At 35.7% G+C, this 22240-nt stretch overlaps 1 protein-coding gene across 18 annotated transcripts in view; it reads right to left on the bottom strand.

Annotated features, from left to right (window-relative positions):
• Window positions 1-22240, bottom strand: part of NRXN3 (neurexin 3) — a gene marked incomplete at both ends in the record, with an annotated part of 1617361 nt that overhangs the window by 384459 nt on the left and 1210662 nt on the right. For all 18 annotated transcript variants that reach the window (XM_080707448.1, XM_080707461.1, XM_080707458.1 and 15 more), the window contains one exon: window positions 8252-8433. In XM_080707448.1, coding sequence (XP_080563574.1) covers window positions 8252-8433 — 182 coding nt within the window. The remainder of the gene's footprint in view (window positions 1-8251; window positions 8434-22240) is intronic.

Here is a 22240-nt window from a genome sequence, read left to right as displayed (position 1 = left end):
CATAAAATATTTTCTACACACTTTGTCAATTCGGCTTTATTGCACATTTCATCTCCATATTAAATGCATTATTCAGTGTACCTTATATTTGGGAAATCCAAATCTATAAAGGATTTTTATTTGTATTTCTCTTTTTGGTTTCCGGTGTACTTGGTGACAACAGTTACTGATCTGTACAGTCTGGGTTTACCTGCACGAGGACTGGGGTTCTATCAGTGGTCCTCTCAGGGCTTGATTAATCCCCAAGGATAGGACTAAGACATTTGTGATTTTATCTGGTACCCAAAATAGGCAAACCATTTTTATACTCGCTCTCCCTACAAAGGGTTTCTTTTTTTTGTTGTTGTTCTGTTTACTCTAGTTAGTGTTGGTTGATGGTGATGTTAGTAATAGTTGTTGTTTTCTTCCTCTTCTCTTGTTCTTTTCTTCCCTTGTCTTCTCCTTATTAAAGAAAATGGCATATTTCATTTTTTATTATTAACAATAGAAAAGCAGGGATTTCAGTCGGGTGGGCTACATTGTGACTGGTTGAGTCCAGAGGCCTGTGCAACATTACACTGATGGAGAATGGATGCATGGCATACCACCTTCTTCTTTTTCTTTTTCTTTTCTTTCTTTTTTTTTTTTTTTTTTTGTTTTGGTGGTGGTACTGGGGTTCCTGGAAGCTCTTCTACCTCCAGGTTACACTCCCAGACCTATTTTATACTTTTTATTTAATTTTTGGAAACAGGGTCTCTTAAGCCAGTCGGCTGGCTTTGAACCTGCGCCATCCTCCTGTCTCCGCCTCCTAAGCGTGGGGATTACAAGTGTGTGCCACCACGCCTAGCGACATACCACCTTCTAAAGAGGCTTGTAGATAGAAAATAGAAAATGAAATGTCCAAGAATGTGGAGGGTTAGTTTATCCTGTCGACCTAACTCAGGGATAAATAAGTTTTTTATCTTATGCTAAAGGGACAAAAATCTCAGCTATAGATCTGGTTTTGTCATAAAATTTGCTTTTGATCAGATAAGATAGGATTTTTCTTTGCAACAAGAGTATCAGCAGACTTATAAAAATACTTAAAAAGTAAAGCTTTACTTCCTATTATAAAACACATTCTTTTCACTAGTGTGTGTATGTGTGTGTGTGTGTGTGTGTGTGTGTGTGTGTGTGTGTGTGTGTGTAGTTATTCCAAACATGCTAACTGCTTGCTATTTCTTCAAGAAAACTACCATTCTACATTTGTACAATCCTTTGCTGATCAAAAGCAGCTCTAAGTGGTTTATTTCAATTGATCCTCAGGAAAAGCCTGCAACATAATATTTTTAGGTCCTTTTAAAAGAAGAGGAAGTCAAATCTCCCAGTGATGGAGTGATTTGCTCAGACAAATAGCTCTCTTCCTACTCACAGAAATGGGATTTGAATCCAAATCTTTGGGTTTCAAATTAAGGGCATCTTTCTACTGTGGCATGCTGCCTCTCAAACCACATATGAAATTAAAAGAAACAGATTTGGATAACAATATCCTGGGAGCCAACACACAGCAATTCCCAAGCATGTGGCCACCTCAGGTCCAGCTTACATAAGTGATCACATCATTCAGTCCTCACTTCCACTCCCTTCTCCCACCTTCTCCAGCTCTGCTGGGATGGCACAGCTAAGCTGGAAGCTACAGGGAGGATGCCCAGCAGGCCTCTCCGCACAAGTGGCTAATGATCTGGAAAAGCTCCTAAGCCCAGAAAACCCAAAGAGGCCTTTTTCACTAAGAACAAATAGCAATGAAAGGAAATGCAGAGCCAACCTGCAGTGCACAGCACCCTGTGGGAAACGAAATTACATCTGTTGGACACCTTTGTGGTTTTCTTGTTCTTTCCCTTTTTACTTGCGTTACCAGTCTCAAAAAACGCCAACATTCCTCTATACTCCATTGGAGATTCCCCTAAATACAGTTCCTAAGTCAAATCCAATTCTGATGATGTTCAAATCCAGAAATGAATTTAAGTTAACAGCCACCTAACTTCACTGAGGACTAACCTAACAGCCGTTGATGGTTTACTGCAAATATCCCCCATGGAGCTGGCTGGCCCAAATGATGTGTCCAGGTTGGCAATTTATAGGTGCAAGAGATGTGATGAACAGACCATCTATTATATTCAACTCTGCTTAGATTTATTCTCCAGGAGTCTCTAAATGCTATAAATTGTGGGTAAACAATATTATACAAACCAAATTTAATAAATACCCATTTTTCTATATTGGATGTTGAGAGAATATTACCGTTCTCTTTTTGGAAGGGCCTGGTTTTTGGAAGACAATTTTTATTATATATAATGAAGAGAGGGTTTATCTGGACAGCTCCTTCGTCTTTCCTATCTTGTTTTATGTTAGGGTGTACATTAAAGTCAGGAAGTTGGGAAAGGTTATGGATTCTTGTCAAACAAAACAGATGTCCTGACACATAAATTTTTACTGTTCCTGAAAGGCTCATAATTAAAAAGAATCTAAGAGGATTTACTGTAAATTACACACAGGGAGAAAAAAATTAATAGGATGTCTCTTTACACCCAGCATTAACTACATGAAGAGAAGCTAATTGTTGCCCAGTTCTCGCCGACCTTCTATTTTGTAGGTGGTGAAAGGAGGTTGTCAAGTGCTGTAGGATAGCAATAGCAATCACTTTCTGGTAATCTTTTCTTTGGTCCTATTCAGTTTTTTTATATGATATAAATAAAGATGAGTGTAACATGACACAGCTCCACAAAGCCTAGATGTGGGGTCAATAGACAGATGTCATTCATAAGGAACAGCAGCTTCTCTCCAAATAACCAGCAGATTAACTCTGCAATAGATTTCATTGGAAGGAAACTTATATTTGAAATAATAATTCTTAAAAATCTCCGTGCTCTCTGTTTACAGAATCTCATTTCACACACATGTACATCAACAAAGAACATTTTTTACTTTGTCAAAAATATTTCATTCATGGTTTGATTAATATCATGAGTAACAATAGACACAGAAAATACTACATTTTGGAAGTGTGAGCTCCAAACAAAGAAATCTTAGCTAACTTGAAATAAATGATGTCCAGATTGTTTTTATCTTTTGGCCTTCCCTGATTTGCTTTCTTTTTTATTCAATTATTGCTTAACACTGATTGTCAAAGAAGATTTAACCCCCATGATGGCCAAATGAATGGGAAGAGCTAAGTTTAAAAGAAAGCGTAACAAAAGAGAAGTTCCTCCATTCCATTAATCAGAACGACAGACAATCTAAGAAACAATGCAAAAGGAAAAATATATCTACAGAAACCTCCCAATTAAGTCTTGGTGCCTCTTTCTTTGTCTCAATTACTATTATTATTATTAGTAGTAGTATTAGTAGTAGTAGTAGTAGTAGTAGTAGTAGTAGTAGTAGTAGCAGTAGTAGTACTGGGAAATGAACCTAAGAACATTCTATTTCCAACCAATACCCCCAGCCCTTATATTTTTGAGTTTTGAAACAGGGTCTCACATAGATTCTTGTTGTGTTGCTGAAGCTGGTCTTGAACCTGAGATCTTCCTATGTCAGCCTCCCAAGTACTTGGGATTACAGGCATGTGCCACCATACCCAGCTGTATCAATTATTTATCATAGGCTATAGATGCTTTCATTTTGCTTAAGCTGTGTCCACCCATTCCCGCCATCCCACACAAAACTGCATGTCCTAAAGTTAGTCATGCCCACTTATCTTCCATTCTCTACCACTTGTCAATTGACACTGGAATTCTGTTATTGTAGCTGACCTTGGCTACCAAAAGTATTACTAAAGACTGGCTACTTTAAGTTAATTAATAAATGACTCAAGGAACTTGCAATAGGGTAGAAAAAGATATCTATTTTGTAAAACATGTTTTAGTAGTAGGAATTTCAATAAAACAAAGGGAAAAGCCAGGCGTGGTGGCGCACGCTTAAAATCCCAGTATTCAGGAGGCTGAGACAGGAGGGTCAGAGTTCACAGACAGCCTCAGCTACTCAGTGAGGCCCTTTGCAACTCAGTAAGACCCTGTTTCAAAATAAAGAATAAAAAATAGGGCTGGGGGTGTAGGTCGGAGGTAGAATGCCCCTGAGTTCCATCCCTAATACCACAAAAAAAGGAAAATAAATGAAGAAAAAATTTAATGAGGAAGGATAGTGTGTAGCTTTAATTAGGTATGATCAATGTGCATTCTACACCTACAGAGACCCACTTCTGCACCTACAGTAGACATGCCTAGCAGAAGCTAGATCTCCTACTTGCTAGGTTCACTGAGGTGCTCAAAAGCTTTCCCAATATAAAGCTCAAAGGAAAGAGTGAGAGGCATTGAGAGTTGGCAGGTAAGATGAAACCCATGAGCCATGCTTGTTCTGTGGACTATTCTAGAATGATGTCCCCCTCAGAGTCAGACTCCCTGGTGTTATTGAAAGAGCACATTTTTTCTTCAAATAAGCTAACTTGGAGATTAAAATGAATTATTTCAATGACAGCATTGGTGCTGCACAAAACACTCCAAAAATGTCTAGGAATCCCCCTTAGCACCAGTTTATGAGATATAAACCTTTCTCTCTTTATCTGTCTCTGTCTCTATCTCTGTTTCTCTCTCTCTCTCTCTCTCTCTCTCTCTCTCTCTCTCTCTCTCTCTCTCTCTCACACACACACACACACACACACACACATGCACACTGACTAATTTTAATTTATACTTATTTTATGATACAGGGGACTGAACCCTGGGACACTGGGACATTCTACCTCTGAGCTATACCTCAGCTCTTTTTTTTTTGAGATAGCATTTTGCTAGGTTGTTAGAGTCTTTCTAAGTTGCTGAGGCTGGTCTTGAACCTGTGATCTTCCTATCTCAGCATCCCAAGTCTAAGGTTATAGGCATGAACCATCATACCTGGCTATATTCTGTTTTAAACCAGTTTCATTAGGTTGACCACCACTACAAATAGCACCAAGGTACTTTTGGACTTTTGGCTCTTTCCACAGTTCATACCCATCCTCAAAGAACGAAGCTTTGTTCCCATATAAACCTGACTTGGGTATATCTACAGGAAAAACACTCCTGTTATATGTAGGCAGGTGTGATGGTAATTCCCGCTACTAAAGAGCTTGAGGATAGCAAGTTCAAAACCAACTTGGGAAACTTAGGGAGACTCTGTGTCACAATAAAAAATAAAAAGAGTTAGAGGCATAACAGTGGTAGTGGTAAAGAGACCCTGAGTTCAATTTTTAGAACTGTAGGGGGAGGGAGAGGTTTGTGTGAATGTGTTTGTTCTCTTCTGTTCTTTCACCAAGTGTGAAGACATGGCATTCCTCCCCTCCAAAGGACCGAAGGACCATGCTTGAGGTGCCTTTGTGAAAGCACAAAGACCAAGCCCTAATCTGTTGCCATCTCAATTTTAAATTTCCCATCCCTCAAATAAAGAAATACATTTTTTCTTTATAAATTATCCAATCTCAGGTATTTTGTTATAGAAACCACAAAGAAACTAAATCTCCTTCATCTCTCTTTCTGTCTACTGTCACTTTTATTTTATTTTATTTTCTCTTAGGTGAATTTCTAAGTGGGATAAAATATTTTGTGACCTGCCAAATCCTTTTCACTTTTACTGCTGGCCTCTACATGTTTTGTTAAGCTCTTTTTGTTTTGAGTAATTTTATTTACTATAAGGAAAAAAGTCATTGAACAAACAAAACCACTTTTTATAAATTGTAGGAGTCTTATAAAATTACTGTAGCAGGTATTTATATGATTTTTTCCTCCAAAAATGAGGGTCTGTTTTTTAGTCAAGTCTTTCAGTCTCCTAGTTGTAGTCCCTTATTCTCAATTTTAAAACAAAATGTAGACAAAGAGATAATTCACTGGGAAATTAAAATGGCTTCACACTACTAGACCAATGAAGAATCTCCATGCTTAAGAGGGTCATGGATATGTAAGGTTTATAGAAGAACTGTATGGATTTTCATATTGTAGGATTCCTCTATGTTTTGTTCTAAAAAGACCAAACTATATAATTGCCTAATCCCAACTTTGAAGAAAAATCTGCTGACATTTCTCAAAATGTTTAGACAATGGACGCTTCCCTGGAATTAGGCCACAGTATCTCAAAGAGGCTCTACCTATTTTGATGGAAAATTTCTGATATTTTTGCTTTTATAAAGAAAGTAATATATCACATCAAACATAATTTTCATGCTTCTACTGAGCACAAACACTAATTAATATAAACAAATGTGTATTATTTAAACTCAAAAGTATGTTTAGAGCCATATTTCAAAGACATCAAAGAAATGACAGAACTTTATAATGGCATAATACGACATACAGTAATATTCTATTTCTTCTTAGAAGTTCCCAGTATCCACATATCAATTTTATAGAAATGCTGCCAATTGTTAAAAAAAAAGGAAATTTCTTTCTTAGAAGAAGATGCGCTACAAAACATGAATGGGAAAAAATGAATAAACTAGTAGTACATTATCTGATGCTCATGGCTGTGCCAAATCATATTTTTCTTAGTAAGTCACACTGAACAAAAAAGAAGATAAATCACCAGGAAAATGCAAGTGAGCTGGTAATAATACCTTAGTTATAGCTGCCATGAAATAGTCATTAAATTATATGCAGCATAAATCTCTCCGAGTTTGTAAATTATGGTGGTTCTTAGAGGCCAAATAAAGATAAACTGTAGTAACTATGACTGCCTTTCTCTTTGTTCTTTGGCATGGCTTTCTGCAATGTTTAAGCTCAGGTTCCTAACACCATATGGCTCATGGAGCATCTGAGAAAGAATTAAAAAGGCACAACTCTATTCAAGATTCCTCCTGCACATTTGGAAGGTGATTTCTAACCAGTCCATTCTTGGGTCATTAGGCAGAGTCTTGCTCTGCTATGGCTCCTGTGGGGACAACAGGCATCCAGCCCAAGCCTCATATTTGAGCTGTTCCTGTTTCCATAGCAGGCTTGAAGGGCAGTTGATGGAGATGGGCACTGCTAGAAAGCTGAGCTTGCTGCTTGTGGTTCCCGCCAGACACTTCCAACTCCAGAGACCAACAATGAAATCTTACATTCTGCTTCTCCCCTTGGACCCGCACAGTAGCAAAACTCCGACTCAAGGACTCCCAGCCCGTGTTCCTTTTCGTTTTTGGAGGTTGGTACTAATCCCCAGTTAATCCTATTTTTCTTATCTGCCCCCCCCCCGCTATTTAAACTGAATTCTTATTGCTCCAAATTAAATCCATTCTTTCTAGCCTTGTCATTGCTAACTAATGAGAACAATTCCTCTCTTTGCTCTTGTTGGCTGCACTTGGGGTACTTATGGATGAGAATCATATCTTTAGCCTACTTTCTTAACTGCAAACTGCACAGGTGATAAAATGGGTTAATTGTTGCTATAAAAATATTTTCTATCCTCATAATGAAGTAAATTTTTCCTCCAAATCATTTTAATTTCTTAGTCTTGCATTATGTTCTCATGATCTACAGGGACTGAAGGTACAGTCCTGTTGGGCTCATACTACAAGAACTAAAGCAAAATGTTAGATCTCCAACAGGCACGAATACATCAACCCTTGGTCACTGTCCTCTTTCCTTTGTGCCCTGCCCACTCTGGGGCTCTGGCCTGTTTTTATCACACATTCCTTAGATCTCAACAGTGACACATTTGTAGCCTCAGACAGGAGCCACCAAAGTGAAGCTTGCAAGCAATTTTTATAAATGAATTTTAAGAGGGACTTAGTTATATGCATTACAAATGTATTGTCTAGAGAAAAACCAAGTACTTCTAACAAGGACCATATGACTTGTAAAGCCTGGGACATTTGCTAGCTGGAAGAAGAAGTCTGCCAACCCCTAGCCTAGAAGGTCATGAATACTCCAGTTAGATTTGCTGTTCCCACCAGGTAAGTGGAACCGCACCAAGTAAACCTCTCGTCTACACCCAAGTGGTCTGCCAGCTGTTTCACTTCAGGCCATGCCATGCCACAAAGTTGGGAAAGAGAATCTAAAGGGAAGAATTTCTTTTCTTCTCTATTTTATGGATCAGAGAGAAGAACATTTATTTATTTATTCTTTTTTAATCGCCGAGGCATATATTAGCAAGATGGTTCACACAACTGAACACAATTTTTATAAGCCTGTGCATCTCTGCCATGTCCACGGGAAAGGTTCCACTTCATTCACCTGACTCAGCAACTCAGATCACCAGGGAGACAAGAGAATGCAGGCCAAGGCCAGGTACTCACTATGTGAAGCTGCAGGAAGTCACCAAGACCTGGAGCACTGTCAATGCGGACTAGGATGCCATCCTTCACAGTGGTGCTGAAGCCCACAGCCAGGCGGTCAGAGCGCGTGCTGGGCCTGTCATTGGCTGGCCAGGTGTAAAGGATGAGGCCACCGCTTTTCCCAAAGATGTAGGTAGCGCCAGCTGTGAAAACAAGGAGAGAGAGAGAGAGAGAGAGAGAGAGATATCAGGGCACTGTATTGTGTACTGCCAGCTCCATCACACTGCTGAGACTGCAGGAACAGCTGCAGAGATGAAACATCCCCACAGGACAGAATTTGGTTACTGAGAGGGATGGATTCCAAAGCCTCAGAAGGCATCTGTCACCTCAAATTAAAGATGCTGGTAAAAGAATGAATAACAAAGCAGATGTTAGCAAGAAGCAGTCCTAACATCCTTACTTCCTGCTGTATAATAGTAAAAGGCAAAAAAACATGCTGTGTCTGGTATTCCATGAAAAAAAAAAAAAATTCTGTCTAGCCCAAAAGTAGAATTGATTTTGCTTTTTGGCCAGGACAGATCTGAGATAGGGCACTTGTTTCCCATCTCTTGGATCTCAGAATAGTCCAATCAGTAAAGCTGGAAGCAGTTTCAGTGATGCCTTCTTCTTTCATGAGGAAATTCTTCTCTTTCCTGTACTTTCTCCCACCCCATGGGGGAGGGCGAAGAAGATGTAGCCTGAAGAAACCAAGCTACACCTGTCCAGCATCCGTTATCTGGGATGCTTGAGACCAAAAGTGCTTTATAATTCTGATTTGTTTCAGATTGGAGAATATTTAGATATACATAATGAAATATTGAGGGTGGGACCCAAGTCCAAGCACAAAATTCATATATGTTTCGCACCTTATATGTGTAGATAGCCTGAAGGTAATTTTATGCAATACTTTTAGTGTACCTGAAGTTTGCCATGACCCATCACTTGAGGTGAGCATGGGATTTTTCACATGTGGTTCCATTTCAAATGTCCAAAAGTTTTGGATATCGAAATATTTCAGATTTTAAATTTTGCATTAAGAATGTTCAACTTGTATGACTAATTATACTGTCCTATTCCACTATCATATCATTATAAACATTGTGATAAAAATTGTTTCCAGTGGAGCCGGGTATGGTGGCACATGCTTATAATTTCAGCATTTGGGAGGCTGAGACAGAAGGATCCAGGTTAGAAGGCAGCCTCAGCTACTTAGTGAGGCCCTTTGCAACTCAGTGAGACCCTGTTTTAAAATAAAGAAAAAAAAAAGGCTGGGGGTGTTGCTCAGAGGCAGAATGCCCCTGGGTTCCACCCCCATTACCACAAAAAACTGTTTTCAATGTTTTTCAAAAGTGAACATTTTTTTCTAGTGATGATATTTCTCTGGTATTATAAATAACAATTTCTCCCTCCTTTTCCAAACAAATTCTCAAAAAGATAAATGAGACATAGAAAAAAACACTAGGATAATACATTTTTAATATAAGTAGCACCATCTGACCAGTGGGTTTATCAGTGTTTTTACAATTAACTTTCAATTTTAGTATTATCAGTATAAAGCCAGAGGTCACTAAAAATGTTAACTTAGCACCACATATATGTTAGTATCACCCTGAACTTTACTATAATGCATAATTACAATGAGCCAATAAAAGTATATAATAAAAATTATTGCAAAACAAATAGGAAGAAACACAAAAAAATGGCATTTCAGAAAAATGTAGGTCTCTATAAAGAAATAATCATTTAATTATGAACTGAGGAAAAACATTTAGATTTAATAGCCCAAACAGACCACACCGTTTCAGCCTCTATGGTTTCCTGTCTGTTACCTAAGGCTAGTACTTCAAGTTACACAGCTCAAAGTCCAAAGGACGTTTGACACCAGGTTTCCTTGTGTGAATCCCTCTGAACATATTCCAATCTTTGAAACTATCTTTGAAACTTTAGACAGACACTCAAATACTGTTAATATTTACTAAAAATTTCATGTACCAGTCCACATTTATCGTCAGGGCTAGTTTATGGAAAATATGGGGTGGGATTATTTTGCCTGAGGAAGAAATGAGCTATGCAGTTTGGTTAGAAATAATAAACTCATTTGAGGCTAGAAGTAGGAGCATATGTCTTATGCCATCTTTTAAAAGCACTGAGTCACATTAAATTCTGAAGTCTATAGAATCTCATATGTTCTCTTTGAAAGGTCACTCCAATTTTCTATTTGTCTATTACATGTAGCATAACATTATTTTCGTTTTATGAATTTCTCAATCTTTAGGGGATGGACTCTGGAAAGCCCTGGATAGTTATCTGGAGAATTTGGGATTGTGGTATGCAAAGTTTATGATTAAGTCTATATGCAAAATAATGTTTGCTCCTTACTATCCACAAACACCCTCAAAGCTTCTTAAAATTAGAAATGTGAGTATAATGATTTACCCTCGATATCTCTCCATCTGTGAAGAATTTAAATAAGTCCCTTTCTGTAGATGAGTACAAATGTCAGCCCTGCTCCCTTCATTCTTTATTTGGAAAACTGAAGGTTACTCTGTGATTAATGTATAAAATCACCCAAAATGCAAATCAGTCTGTGACATTTCACGGCAATTTATAAAATCTCACCCAATTCTATCCTATAGTGGATTCTGCTACAGAGGTGTATTCATACTCTATCAGGAAAGAAATTTGTCACTACAAAAATTAGTCAAAAATTGAGGGGCTGTCCCTCAGTGGTAGAGTGCTTATCTAGCAGCTGTTGGTCCCTATCAATGCTAAAAACCAACCAAACAAAAGCATAAATCTACCAGGAGGAAGGTGGTAGGGAATGAAAATGCCCAAATTATGTATGTCCACATACAAATATGTAACAATGAACCCCACTATTATGTATAATCATAATGCACCAATAAAAACACTACAAAAATTTGATGACAACAAAATATGTATGGAGATTTATAGTTGGCAAAACCTTTTCAAATTTGTTTGATGAAACTTCCTAAAAATTGTATTAGGTATTTTATTTGTTGATAGAAATAGAAATTTTTTATACAGAGGCTCAAATATTTGACTTATATTAGTGCTTCCTTCTTTAAGTCCCCAGCCTGAACCATCTACCTCTAAGAGCCTTTTCTGTAACCACCTACCAATGTAATTGTACAATAAACTGTATCAGTAGGGCAGAGAGGTCTGTACTTAGTTCTTTGTGAGTCTTCTCCTAAGACCCAAACAGAATGAAGACAAAACCCTGGCCCCAAATTTAAAGCCCTTCTGGCCCTTCTCACCATAAAAAGGAACTACAGGCCTTCTACTCTGCTTTTAATTTACCTGGTCCAATAATTCTAAGTGCACCAATATAAAGGAGAACATGTTAAAAGACAAATATACAAACTCTTATATCTAGTGATGATTAGTTCTCTCAGAGTTAAATAAACAAAGAACTAAACCTCACTATGATAATACTAGATGGGATAAGTAGATATGAAATCAGATTTGAATAATCATTCCACTGCTTCCATTCTCTTGAATTCATGGTGTTAGCAAGCTAGGTAATTTTAACTTTGTAGGTGAAAAGAGCATAAAAGATATAAAGAGCTTAGTATATGCTTATTGCGCTACACAGAAAAGTAGCATTAAAGCATCTGTTCTTGGTACTGAACCTACTAGAAAGACCTTGTGTATTCCCCCAGTCTATTGCTTGCTTTAGAAGAAAGTAATTAATAGTTATAATTTTCCACTCTGATAATGTTACTTTTTTTCTTTACTATTCATGTTTTGGTATCTTGCATAGTTTTTAAAAACAAATACATAGTATTTGTTAATTTTAATGTAACATGCTTAGAGTCCCATAAGGAATGTAGAACAGTTTTGCTTTACATTTTAAAATAAAAAGTTAATTCTGTTACTTTTCAAACATGTGGATCACAAGTCAATTTTTTGGGAATGTGTCAGGAACTATAGGAGCCATCTTTAATCCAGTAAGGATTTTTATTTCTGAGTCAATGCAATGCCTCACCACATGCTTCTCATCTAATTTAATCTCATGCTTCTCCTAAATCCTTTCATCACATGCTTCTAAAGTTTCTGATCGTTTCTCACTATGCTCAGTGTGTTGGTGCTAAGACAATACTACATTTATTAATAATCACAACCCTGTACATTTCTTGATTGCTGGGAAAATATTATTGATGCAATTAAGAAAAATGGCGATGGCTGCATTTGGGCCTTTTATTTAACACCCGAGCATTTGTAAGTTTTCAAGCAGCTGGGGCTGCATTGCTGGGTTCCAACAGACAGTATTTCAGTAATGAAATCTCTACACAGTCGCCACTAACCAAGATTAAATGGCTATACCTCATCTTCAAAGATGTTAACAAGAACGCGTTATTAACCCACAACTCACAAGGAATGTGTTTGGCTTATTGTTTCTTAATTGACCAGATACAGTGATCAAGTTGATCTACAGAAGCAACATTCCATAGCATGTCCTGGGATTCAAGAGAGAAGTTTTCACTCAAGACTTCCCAGCAGAGCTGGTTTAATGTTGTTTGATATCTGTTTAGTAACATTAGAACTCATCATTATGAACAGTGAAGCCCTTATGCATTATGTTTAATTCCACAGACACCTGAGGAACTAGTGGGAGAAAAACATAATACCAGTAAAATTCTATCAAGTCGCTTCATTGTTGCTCTATGATCTAAAATAAAGGTGCATCTGAATTTAGTTCTCATAAATATCATCAAGGAGAACCATTCTTCATGGATGTAATACATCAGTGAAAATATACTTAGTTGGAGGTGTTGATGAAAATATTTCCATAGATTTTCAAAAGAGAAATGAAGAAACAAATAATTGGGTTATGTTCAAATCTCATACCAACTGTTGAGAAGTCTTGCTTCTACGTTACTTTATATACATGCTACTCTCCCCCATTTTTCTTTTTTTTTTTTTTGTTTTGCACTACTGAAGGTTGAACCTAGGTACATTCTACCTCTGAGTTACACATCCAGCTCTATTTTTTATTCCTTATTTTGAAAGTCTCACTAAGTTGCAGAGAGCCTCACTAAGTAGCTGAGGCTGCCCTTGAACCTGCGATCCTCCTGTCTCAGCCTCCCAAGTATTGGGATTACAAGTGTGTGCCACCACGCCCAGCCCAAAATTTAAGTAACATTGCACGTAATTTCTGTATACACTCATGAGTACTGACAAATATATCTGACCATTTCTAAGTCCTGTGGGGAATGCGTATTTCAGAAATACCTTTACTTTAGAAATATGTTACAGAGAAAACCATAAAAAATGAGTTCATTTTTACTCATAGAATTCCAGAATACTTCCACTAAGAAAAAAAGATGTTTGGTGATAGAGCATGCAATGCATTAGATATTGAAATTGACCTAAAAATAAAACTTCTAGGGGTGAATTTTAGGGCAAATTATGATTTTCCATTGGGACCACTACTTTTGTCATTCACAAACTCTCTGGTACTGCCTAGAAGTACTAATTCTAATAATTGTTACTAATATTAATACTCATAGGGATCTACACTACTCACCTCACTTTTATTTAATTCCTCTTTAAAGTCCCTGTCTACAAATATAGTTACATTCTGTGATATTGGAGGTGGTGTCCTTAGTAAGTTTGGCTTTAAAAAGCCACAGGTTCTGCAGTCACAGATTCAAACAATAGTAGATAAAAAATATTCAAAAAATTAATTGCATCTGTCTAGAATTTCTTCTTGTCATGATTTTCTAAATGATCTAGTCCAATAACTATAGAGCATTTACACTGCATTAGACATCATTAGCAATCTAGAGATAATTTAACGTATGCAGGAGGATGTTCCCAGGTTGCATGCAAATACTAAGTTATTTCATGTAACACACTCGAGAGTGTGCAAAGTTGGGCATTTGCAGAGGTTCTGGAAACAGTCCCCATGAATACCAAGAATAACTCCATATGCATTTGAGGGAGGGCATGATTCAGCACATAACAATTACTATCTCAGTTTAAAGATGAGAAAAACTATAAAATAAGGTAAAATAAATTGCTAATATCTTTATTTAACCAAAAGTAAAATCTAGAAGAATCAGAAATTTAGCCCAGATTTGTCTAATTCAGCAATTTATTTTAGTTTCATTTTGCCAAACTGTATGCCTCATATCCTCACCTCTTACCGGTGTCTAGGTAAAGACAGAGATGCCATGGGAAGAAGGGCAATGACTTTCTATTGTGTGTATAAATAAGATAAAAATAACAGCCAAGAAGAACCCAATGTTCTCAAAATATAAATGGCAGTATAGGGATCATTTTGTATTACTTACAAAATAGTGATTTCATATGAAGTTGTTTGTTTTCTTGTAAGATGTATAAAGCAATTTCAGATAATTGGTTGTTCATGAATAATTACATCTTTCTCAGAAAACTGAATTCCGAAGGGTGGACTCCATGAGCTTTATGTCAGAGATCACCTTATAACCCATGTCTGTTAACCTTGATAACCATGTTGGTTTTATATATAGAAAACAAAAACAAACCCTAGAAAATTGTATCATCGTCAGATTTAAGAAAATAATTACTAAGTTTTGTTGTCAAACAAAGTGGATTTCCACAATCCTCCTCTTCTATGAGTTCCAGGAGCATAGGGCTATTTAATGTGTCTCTCTATCAACACTTCAAATGCTCAGAAAATAAATGCTGCTGAATTAATCACTGGAACTTTGCTCCCTTATACATACATAGCTTCACATTGCTATTCAGGCCTGGAGTAGAATGAGAATAAAGGAATAAAAAACTACAATGCTCATTTATCCAGCTCTGCTTTTTGTCATTTCATCTCAATGTGGAAATATTTTACAAATGCTCATCAATTAGGGTCCACAGTATCTCTTATGCTGTGGTGGAACACAGTTTTCAATTTATAACAGGAACCTAAGCACAAAGGCATTTGAAGGATTCTTCTTCCATGCATTTTTGTCAGGCTCCGATAAGATAATCACACCCATTTTGAGTCAAATTGTTTTATGTTACCCTTCAGTTCCTAAATCACACTGTAAATTGTTTTTTTTTTTTAGAAAAAAAAATAAACGAGTACATCTTGGATTTAACTTCACAGGAATACACGGTAGAAGTATTATGTGACATATTTGAGAATAACAGTGTTATCATTTTATTTCATACTGTATTAACTAAGAACAAAGATCATCTATGCATTTGTCCTTAGGCGAATTATAAAAGAATGAAAAGAAGATGAAAAGTGATCAGCTTATCATTACTCATCTGCCCTTTCTAGAGCATCATTTTTCCTAAGTGCATCCTTCTGATGACATCTCACAGGACATGGTTAGAAAAAAGGGGGACGTTTAGAGCTCATTCGTCTGCTTCCTTTCCCCCGGTTATTCCACAACTTTGAAATGGCTTCTCTCTTAAGAGCAATCAAGGGATTTCTAAATACTGAATATTCTCTCGAAAAGAACTACAGATGAAAAAATGTTGCTTATTTCCAGCGCTTTGATTTAAATGCCTGATCTATATGAACTTCACAAGCTCAAGGGCCAGGGGCTATACACCAATGACTTTTGTATATTTGTGGCTCTAATTGATCAAATGTTATTTTCCTGGGAAAGTTGGCAACATTTTTGAAGGGTAATGACTCTTGGTTATATGAAGCACATATTTGTTTTTATTACCCTTTCACTGGTGTACATCATAATAAAATTCATAGTGATTCATATTTATACACTTGTTATTTTCTCTCCCCAAACTTCTCCCTTTTTCCCTACTTGTACTTGATAATGAAATTCATAGGACATGCACAAACATTATTTGGTCTGTTTTTTCCTGAAACCTCCCTTTTCTTTCCTCCTTCCTCCCCAAATCTGTTTCCACTACTCTACTTGTATAAGACACATGTTTCTTAACCATAAAATACATCACAGAGTTAGAAAAAAAAGATTTGTTGATTATTACAGTCCATGCTCCATACCATATAAAGATCGTTTAGCTTCAATGCACCTCAGTTTCCCCATGATTAAAAACATAATAATACTTTTCCTGCCTGATAATTTTTGAGTTGTAACAAAAATAAAAATAATTAATATGCATACAATATAGACTAATTTAGGTATAGTTTTGCACTGATATGTAATAAGCAACTCAAAGTGAAAGGACCCCTTGCATTTCTTCTACCTTTATAGGACTTTCACTATTTTTTTTTTCTCCAGCACATATTCTGTCTTCATCTGGAAACAGTAAGACCCTTCACATGGAAATTACAATTTCCCTCAATACCAATCATGTGATTCAAATGGGAATTACCAAAGCCTCAAAAAATTCTGCTCATTTTCAAAGATGCAATATATTAATCCAACTTGAGCCTGTCAGAGCACTTCACTGAGCCTTTTATTTTTTAAATATGGAGCCAGTGAAATTCTCCATCAGTGCCTTTCTGATGATAATACTATGACCTGAGATGTGTTGTGGCCATATCTACTGCTATAGAGAAATCTGTGAAAAAATAAACACCGTCCCAAAGACTAAAGACAAAAAAAAAAAAAATGATGGTTTCTATGATTAGGTTAGGTTATATTACAAGCATGTGAGGTTGAAGGAGGACCCAGGCTCTTGCCAGATACCAGTAGAGTTTGCTTTGAATTTGGATTCCCAGTCTCCAAAACTATGAGCTATAAATTTCAATCACTTACAAAGCTATCCAGTTTAGGGCCCCTTGTCTTGGCCCAAATGGAGTAATACACTCCCCAAATAATATACAAATTCAACATTGTCTTAATATCACTTGAAAAATCTATAGCAACAAAATATAACATGCAAATTTTACTTATGAATATTTATACAAATATTCTAAATAAACACTTAAAGGGTACAGTAAATGACTAATACACCACTCTAGGAATATGAGTAATAGTGTATTTCAAAATAATGTTATCTGCTGGCCAATACTTATGACATCATCTAATTAAAGTGGAATTAGAATATAATTTTACCTAAGATGTCTAAAAATTCTGGAATCATTCATTTGAAAATTTTAATTAAAATAGGACATTTTAAACAAAATGTTCTAGAATAAAATTGCAACTAGGAAAACCTAAATTATATCTTTTAGTAAAACTGTATAGTCTTTGACATTAAAATCATGATGATAGAGATATACATTATCTCAGTATTGTTAAACATGTTTTAAAGTTATTGCTAAAATAATAAGAAATTAAATAAGCTGTAAAATAGTGAAAAAATACAGTACTTTTAAAAAAGATATTCATGACTGAATATCTCAAATAACTCATCTAAAGAACGTTAAGAATAATAAGAATTGGAAAGTTGGTTTAAAAGGAGATAAATAAATATAAATAAATATCCTGTCACCCTTCCAAAGATTATTCAATAATTTTGATAAGGGTACCAAGACCATTTAGTGGTGAAAAGATAGTATTTTCAAAAATTGGTACTGGGAAAACTAAACATCAATATGCAAAAGAATAAAGATGAACACATCTTACATATAAAAAAAAGTTAACCATAGAGCAAAGACTTTAACATAAGAGCTAAAACCATAAACATCTTAGAAGAAAACTTAGAGGAACCTTTGTGATATTGAATTTGGCAATAATTTCTTGGGTATGATACCAAAACCACAGGCAACATAAAATGTAGATAAATTGAGTTTCAGAGTAAAAATTTTGTACATCAAAAGACACTACCAACTGAATGGAAGGCAATCTATAAAATGGCAGACCATACATAAAAATCATATATCTGATAAGAGATTAATATGCTGAATATATAAAAAAACTCTTATAACACCCAAACAACAAAGAACCCACTAACATGGGTAGGAACACTTCAAAAGACACTATGTTCCAATTCAAAATCACCAATTGCAATCTCAATCTCATGAAGCAGAAAAAAAAGGGAAAGTGTGGACTACAGGGGAAGCGCACCAAGTGCTGGTACATACAGGTCCCTATCACTTTGAACGTAATCATGATGTGTGGTTACAGTGCACCAAGTAATGTATCATAAACATAAAAGTGGGAGGTAGGGCTGGAAATGTAAATCAGAGGTACAACATGTACTTAGCATGTACAAGGCACTAGGTCTTATCCCCAGCATAGCCAAAAATAAATAAACAAATAAAAATAAATGTGTGTGTGAGAGTGTGTGTTTGTGTATATATCCAAAGAAAGCATGCAGATAGTCAATAAACACATGAAAATATATTTAACATGACTACCTGATATGGAAATTCAAGTCAAAACTTTACTGAATTATTACTTCTTATCTTTTAGAATGTTTATTTTCAAGAACCAGAAAAAACTATTGGCAAGGATGTGAAGAATTGGAAAACGTTTATAATGCTAGTGGGAATTAGAATGTTGCAGCCAATATAGAAAATAGATTTCTCAAAATAATCTAGAATTATTATGTGGTCTATAATTCTACATCTAACTACGTACATAAATGAATTGAAAGCATATTATGAAAGCAAATATGAAACACATATTTATCTAGCCATGTTACTAGCATTATTATCCATAATATACCAAAAGCAGGAATATAAACAAACTTTCCTTTGATAGATAAATATATAAACAAAATGCAGTATATAAATATACATAATGGCATAATATTGTGCATTACAAAAGGAATGGGTTTCTGATATAAGCTACAACATAAATAAGCCTTAAAGACAGTAAGCTAAGTAAACCAGATACAAAAGGATGAATATTTTTTATTCTAAGCATGAATACCTGGATAGTCCAATTCACAGATACAGAAAGCCGAATAGTGCTTACTAGGGTCTGCAGGAAGGCAAGAATGAGGAATTGTTTACTGGGCATACAGTTTCAGTTTGGGATGATGAAAAAGGTCTTGAGATAGATAGTGGTGATGGTTGTACCATCCTGTGAAGGTATTTGATGTCTTTGAACTACACACTTAAAATAGTTAAAATGGTAAAATTTTTGTTCTATATGTTTTACCACAATAAAAAAAAATAATCAATAGCTTGTTTGAATGATAGCATTTAACAGGTTGGGATGAAAAGCAAATCCCAAGCACAATAACAAAAATTTTCCCAAGCAAATAACAAAAATAAACCCAACAAGAAATCTACATAAGGAAAAGCTATATAAAGAAACCTATAATTTGTGAAGGACATAAAATAAGTCTGTATCTATGGAGATAATGTGATATTTCTGGATAGAGGAAAATATGACAGCATTAAATATGCTATTTTTTATGGAGCCTCTAAATTGTATCTCAATTCTTTGAATTTCCTAAAGAAATACGTATGTAAGATTTGCCATAAAATATGCACGAGAAAGAATAATGAAATATTTGCTCTCATAGACATTAAAATTTACTAAAATATTTAGTGAAACCCTCTAATCTTAGGAGATAAATAGAACAGTCAGTAAAAATTAAATGCGATAGTGTGTGAATGTAAGACAAAACCACTTGTTGCGATCCTTCTCTGTACTAGGAAGTATAACATACTTAAAAGAGAATGTGACATGTTTAGAGTTGAGATATGTTCGAGTGAGACAGAATTCATAAGCACGAGTCCCAGGGTTCAAAACAGACTTGTTCTGAATCTTCAGGGTAAAGTAGTAGTTTGCTGATTTAAAGCAGAGCAGGATATTCTATTTGAAAGCCATGAGACAAGATGTGATAGAGCACAGTGTATTTGGGGACAGAGCACAATCCCTTGTGGGTAGTGTGGAGGCTGAGAAGCTGGGAATAGCAAAGGCAGCTCTTGAAAATAGACTGGTGAGAGCTGTGTAGAGTACTGAATGTCATAAAAAGATATTTGTACCTCAGTGGACAAGCCTGTGCTTTCCTTGGAGTGATTGTATTTGTGTAACAGAAATAGCTTTTTAACAGAAATTCTCTTATAACAGAAATAGTTTAAAGAATATATGTACATTTTAAAAATTTAGAGTAAACATATGCATGTTAAAATATATACATGTTTATATATCATTTCTGTATATGTTACTTGCTTTCTGCTTTTGGCAGCGCTGAGGATTGAACCCAGAACTCACAATGAGGGGCAAATGCTCTCCTGAGCTACACTTCCAGTGCTGAATCTATTAAAGTCTGACCTCAAATTTTTCCAGAATAGCTTTATCATTTAAAATGCTGCAAAATAGCTACTTTGGTCAGGAGGAAAACATGGTCTTATTTATGTTTGAGAAAAATAACTTTGCCTGCAGTGTGGAAGATGTGAGGATGTGTCGTGTGGGTCTGGAGTCAGGCCACTGAGGGAGCCCAGACAGGACGAAGGGTGGGGCTGGGGCTGGCTAGAATTGAACACTAAGGAAAGGAAGAATGAAAGGACTTGGTGGTTCATGATAACTGAGGTACAGAAGAGAGAGGAGAAGTGATTGATTTACAGTTTTCAAATTTATGTAAATAAAACTGTTGACAGAAATGGAAGCACAGTAGAGGGTTGAAACATGCTGAGGTTGATGTGAGACATACTCGTGTTGAGTTTCTATAGGACAGTGCTTCAGCTGTGCAGTTAGATTCCATGATGGTGGAAGCCTACGCTTTGAAGGTCACTCCAAGTGAGTGTGCTCTTGTGCCATCATAGAAGGTACTCATATTCTACCCAGCTACTTCCAAATATTTATTATTTATTGGTTAAAGGACCTGAATGGTTATGTAAATTGATTGGCCCAGTAACACCCTTAAAGCTATTAGCCATTTTCTCTAGTCTCCATCTACAGGAAAACACAGTTTGCACGTAGTTGTAATTATACTGCCTCCTTAATCTCAAACCTCTTACTATTTGAGTACTTGAGCTTCTCTTTATAACACTGAAGTATCTTTATTATTTAAATTGGTTGTATAATATCCCATGAGATGGGTTCTATCTTAAAACACTCTCACAATGAGCAAATAAGTGTTTTTTTCTGTAAGTATAACTTGGGAGAGTAAGTGATTTAATGTTATAACTGACTTTGATATATATGTATATATGATATATATACACATATACATAAATATATATACATATAAAGTATTTTTATTTTTTTTAAATAAACATCTGACTTTGATATATATGATATATATATATATATACATATACATAAATATATATATATACGTATAAAGTATTTTTAATTTTTTAAATAAACATCTTCTAGGAACACTAGGCCAAGTGGTTTAATCTTCTTAAAGCAAAGATGCTCTAGAGCTAAGAATCATATAAAAGATCAAAATGAATCATAATCAACTCCTGGTTGTCAAAGCCATCTTCATTATTCATTCAACAAACCTTTATCCCTCACCTCTTATCAATGGACAAGTCCATCACTGCATTATTATATAATGTTTTGGTAATTACATTACAGTTTATTTTCAAAAACTGATTTCCGCTGAATGGGTAAGCCACTAATTTTCTCGATATTGTATCTGCTTCGCGGCCTCAGCTTATAACTTCTATTTTTTTCCTTTATGACTTTTAGCAAGGAAAGCAATTGGCCTTTACTAATATCTGGTGATTCTAATCTCTCCTGCCTAATTAAATATACTTCAAATAAATCTCCCATCTTATTCTGTCTCCCCTCAGCATTCTTTGTGGGTGATAAAAATAATCTTATTTATTCTTCACTCTGGGCTTGTAGGAGGGTACCACATTAAAAAAAAATATTGTCCTCCACCTCCTCTGTCCCTGAGTGAGGCCCTTCCTACACCTGATGCCAGCTGCAGTCTTTCATTCACAAAGCCCTACTGCAGATCTTTAAAATCTCATTTCTCAGGTCCTCATCTTAGTTCTAATATGGTAACTTTAAGCATTGATTCAACAGTACAGATATGACATGTTGCAAATAAACAGCAGCCACTTCTATCAAAGCTTGAGGATTTGTTATGATGGATATATTCAGACACACCGGTCTCTTTTTAGAAAATGCAATTTTATGGAAAAATACAAGATAATTGGTCTTTAGC

This window comes from Muscardinus avellanarius (genome assembly GCF_963383645.1).
Source record: "Muscardinus avellanarius genome assembly, chromosome: 12".
Lineage (NCBI taxonomy): Eukaryota > Metazoa > Chordata > Mammalia > Rodentia > Gliridae > Muscardinus > Muscardinus avellanarius.
Note: the sequence above shows the minus strand (reverse complement) of the source record. Positions and strands in the feature narration are given on the sequence as shown.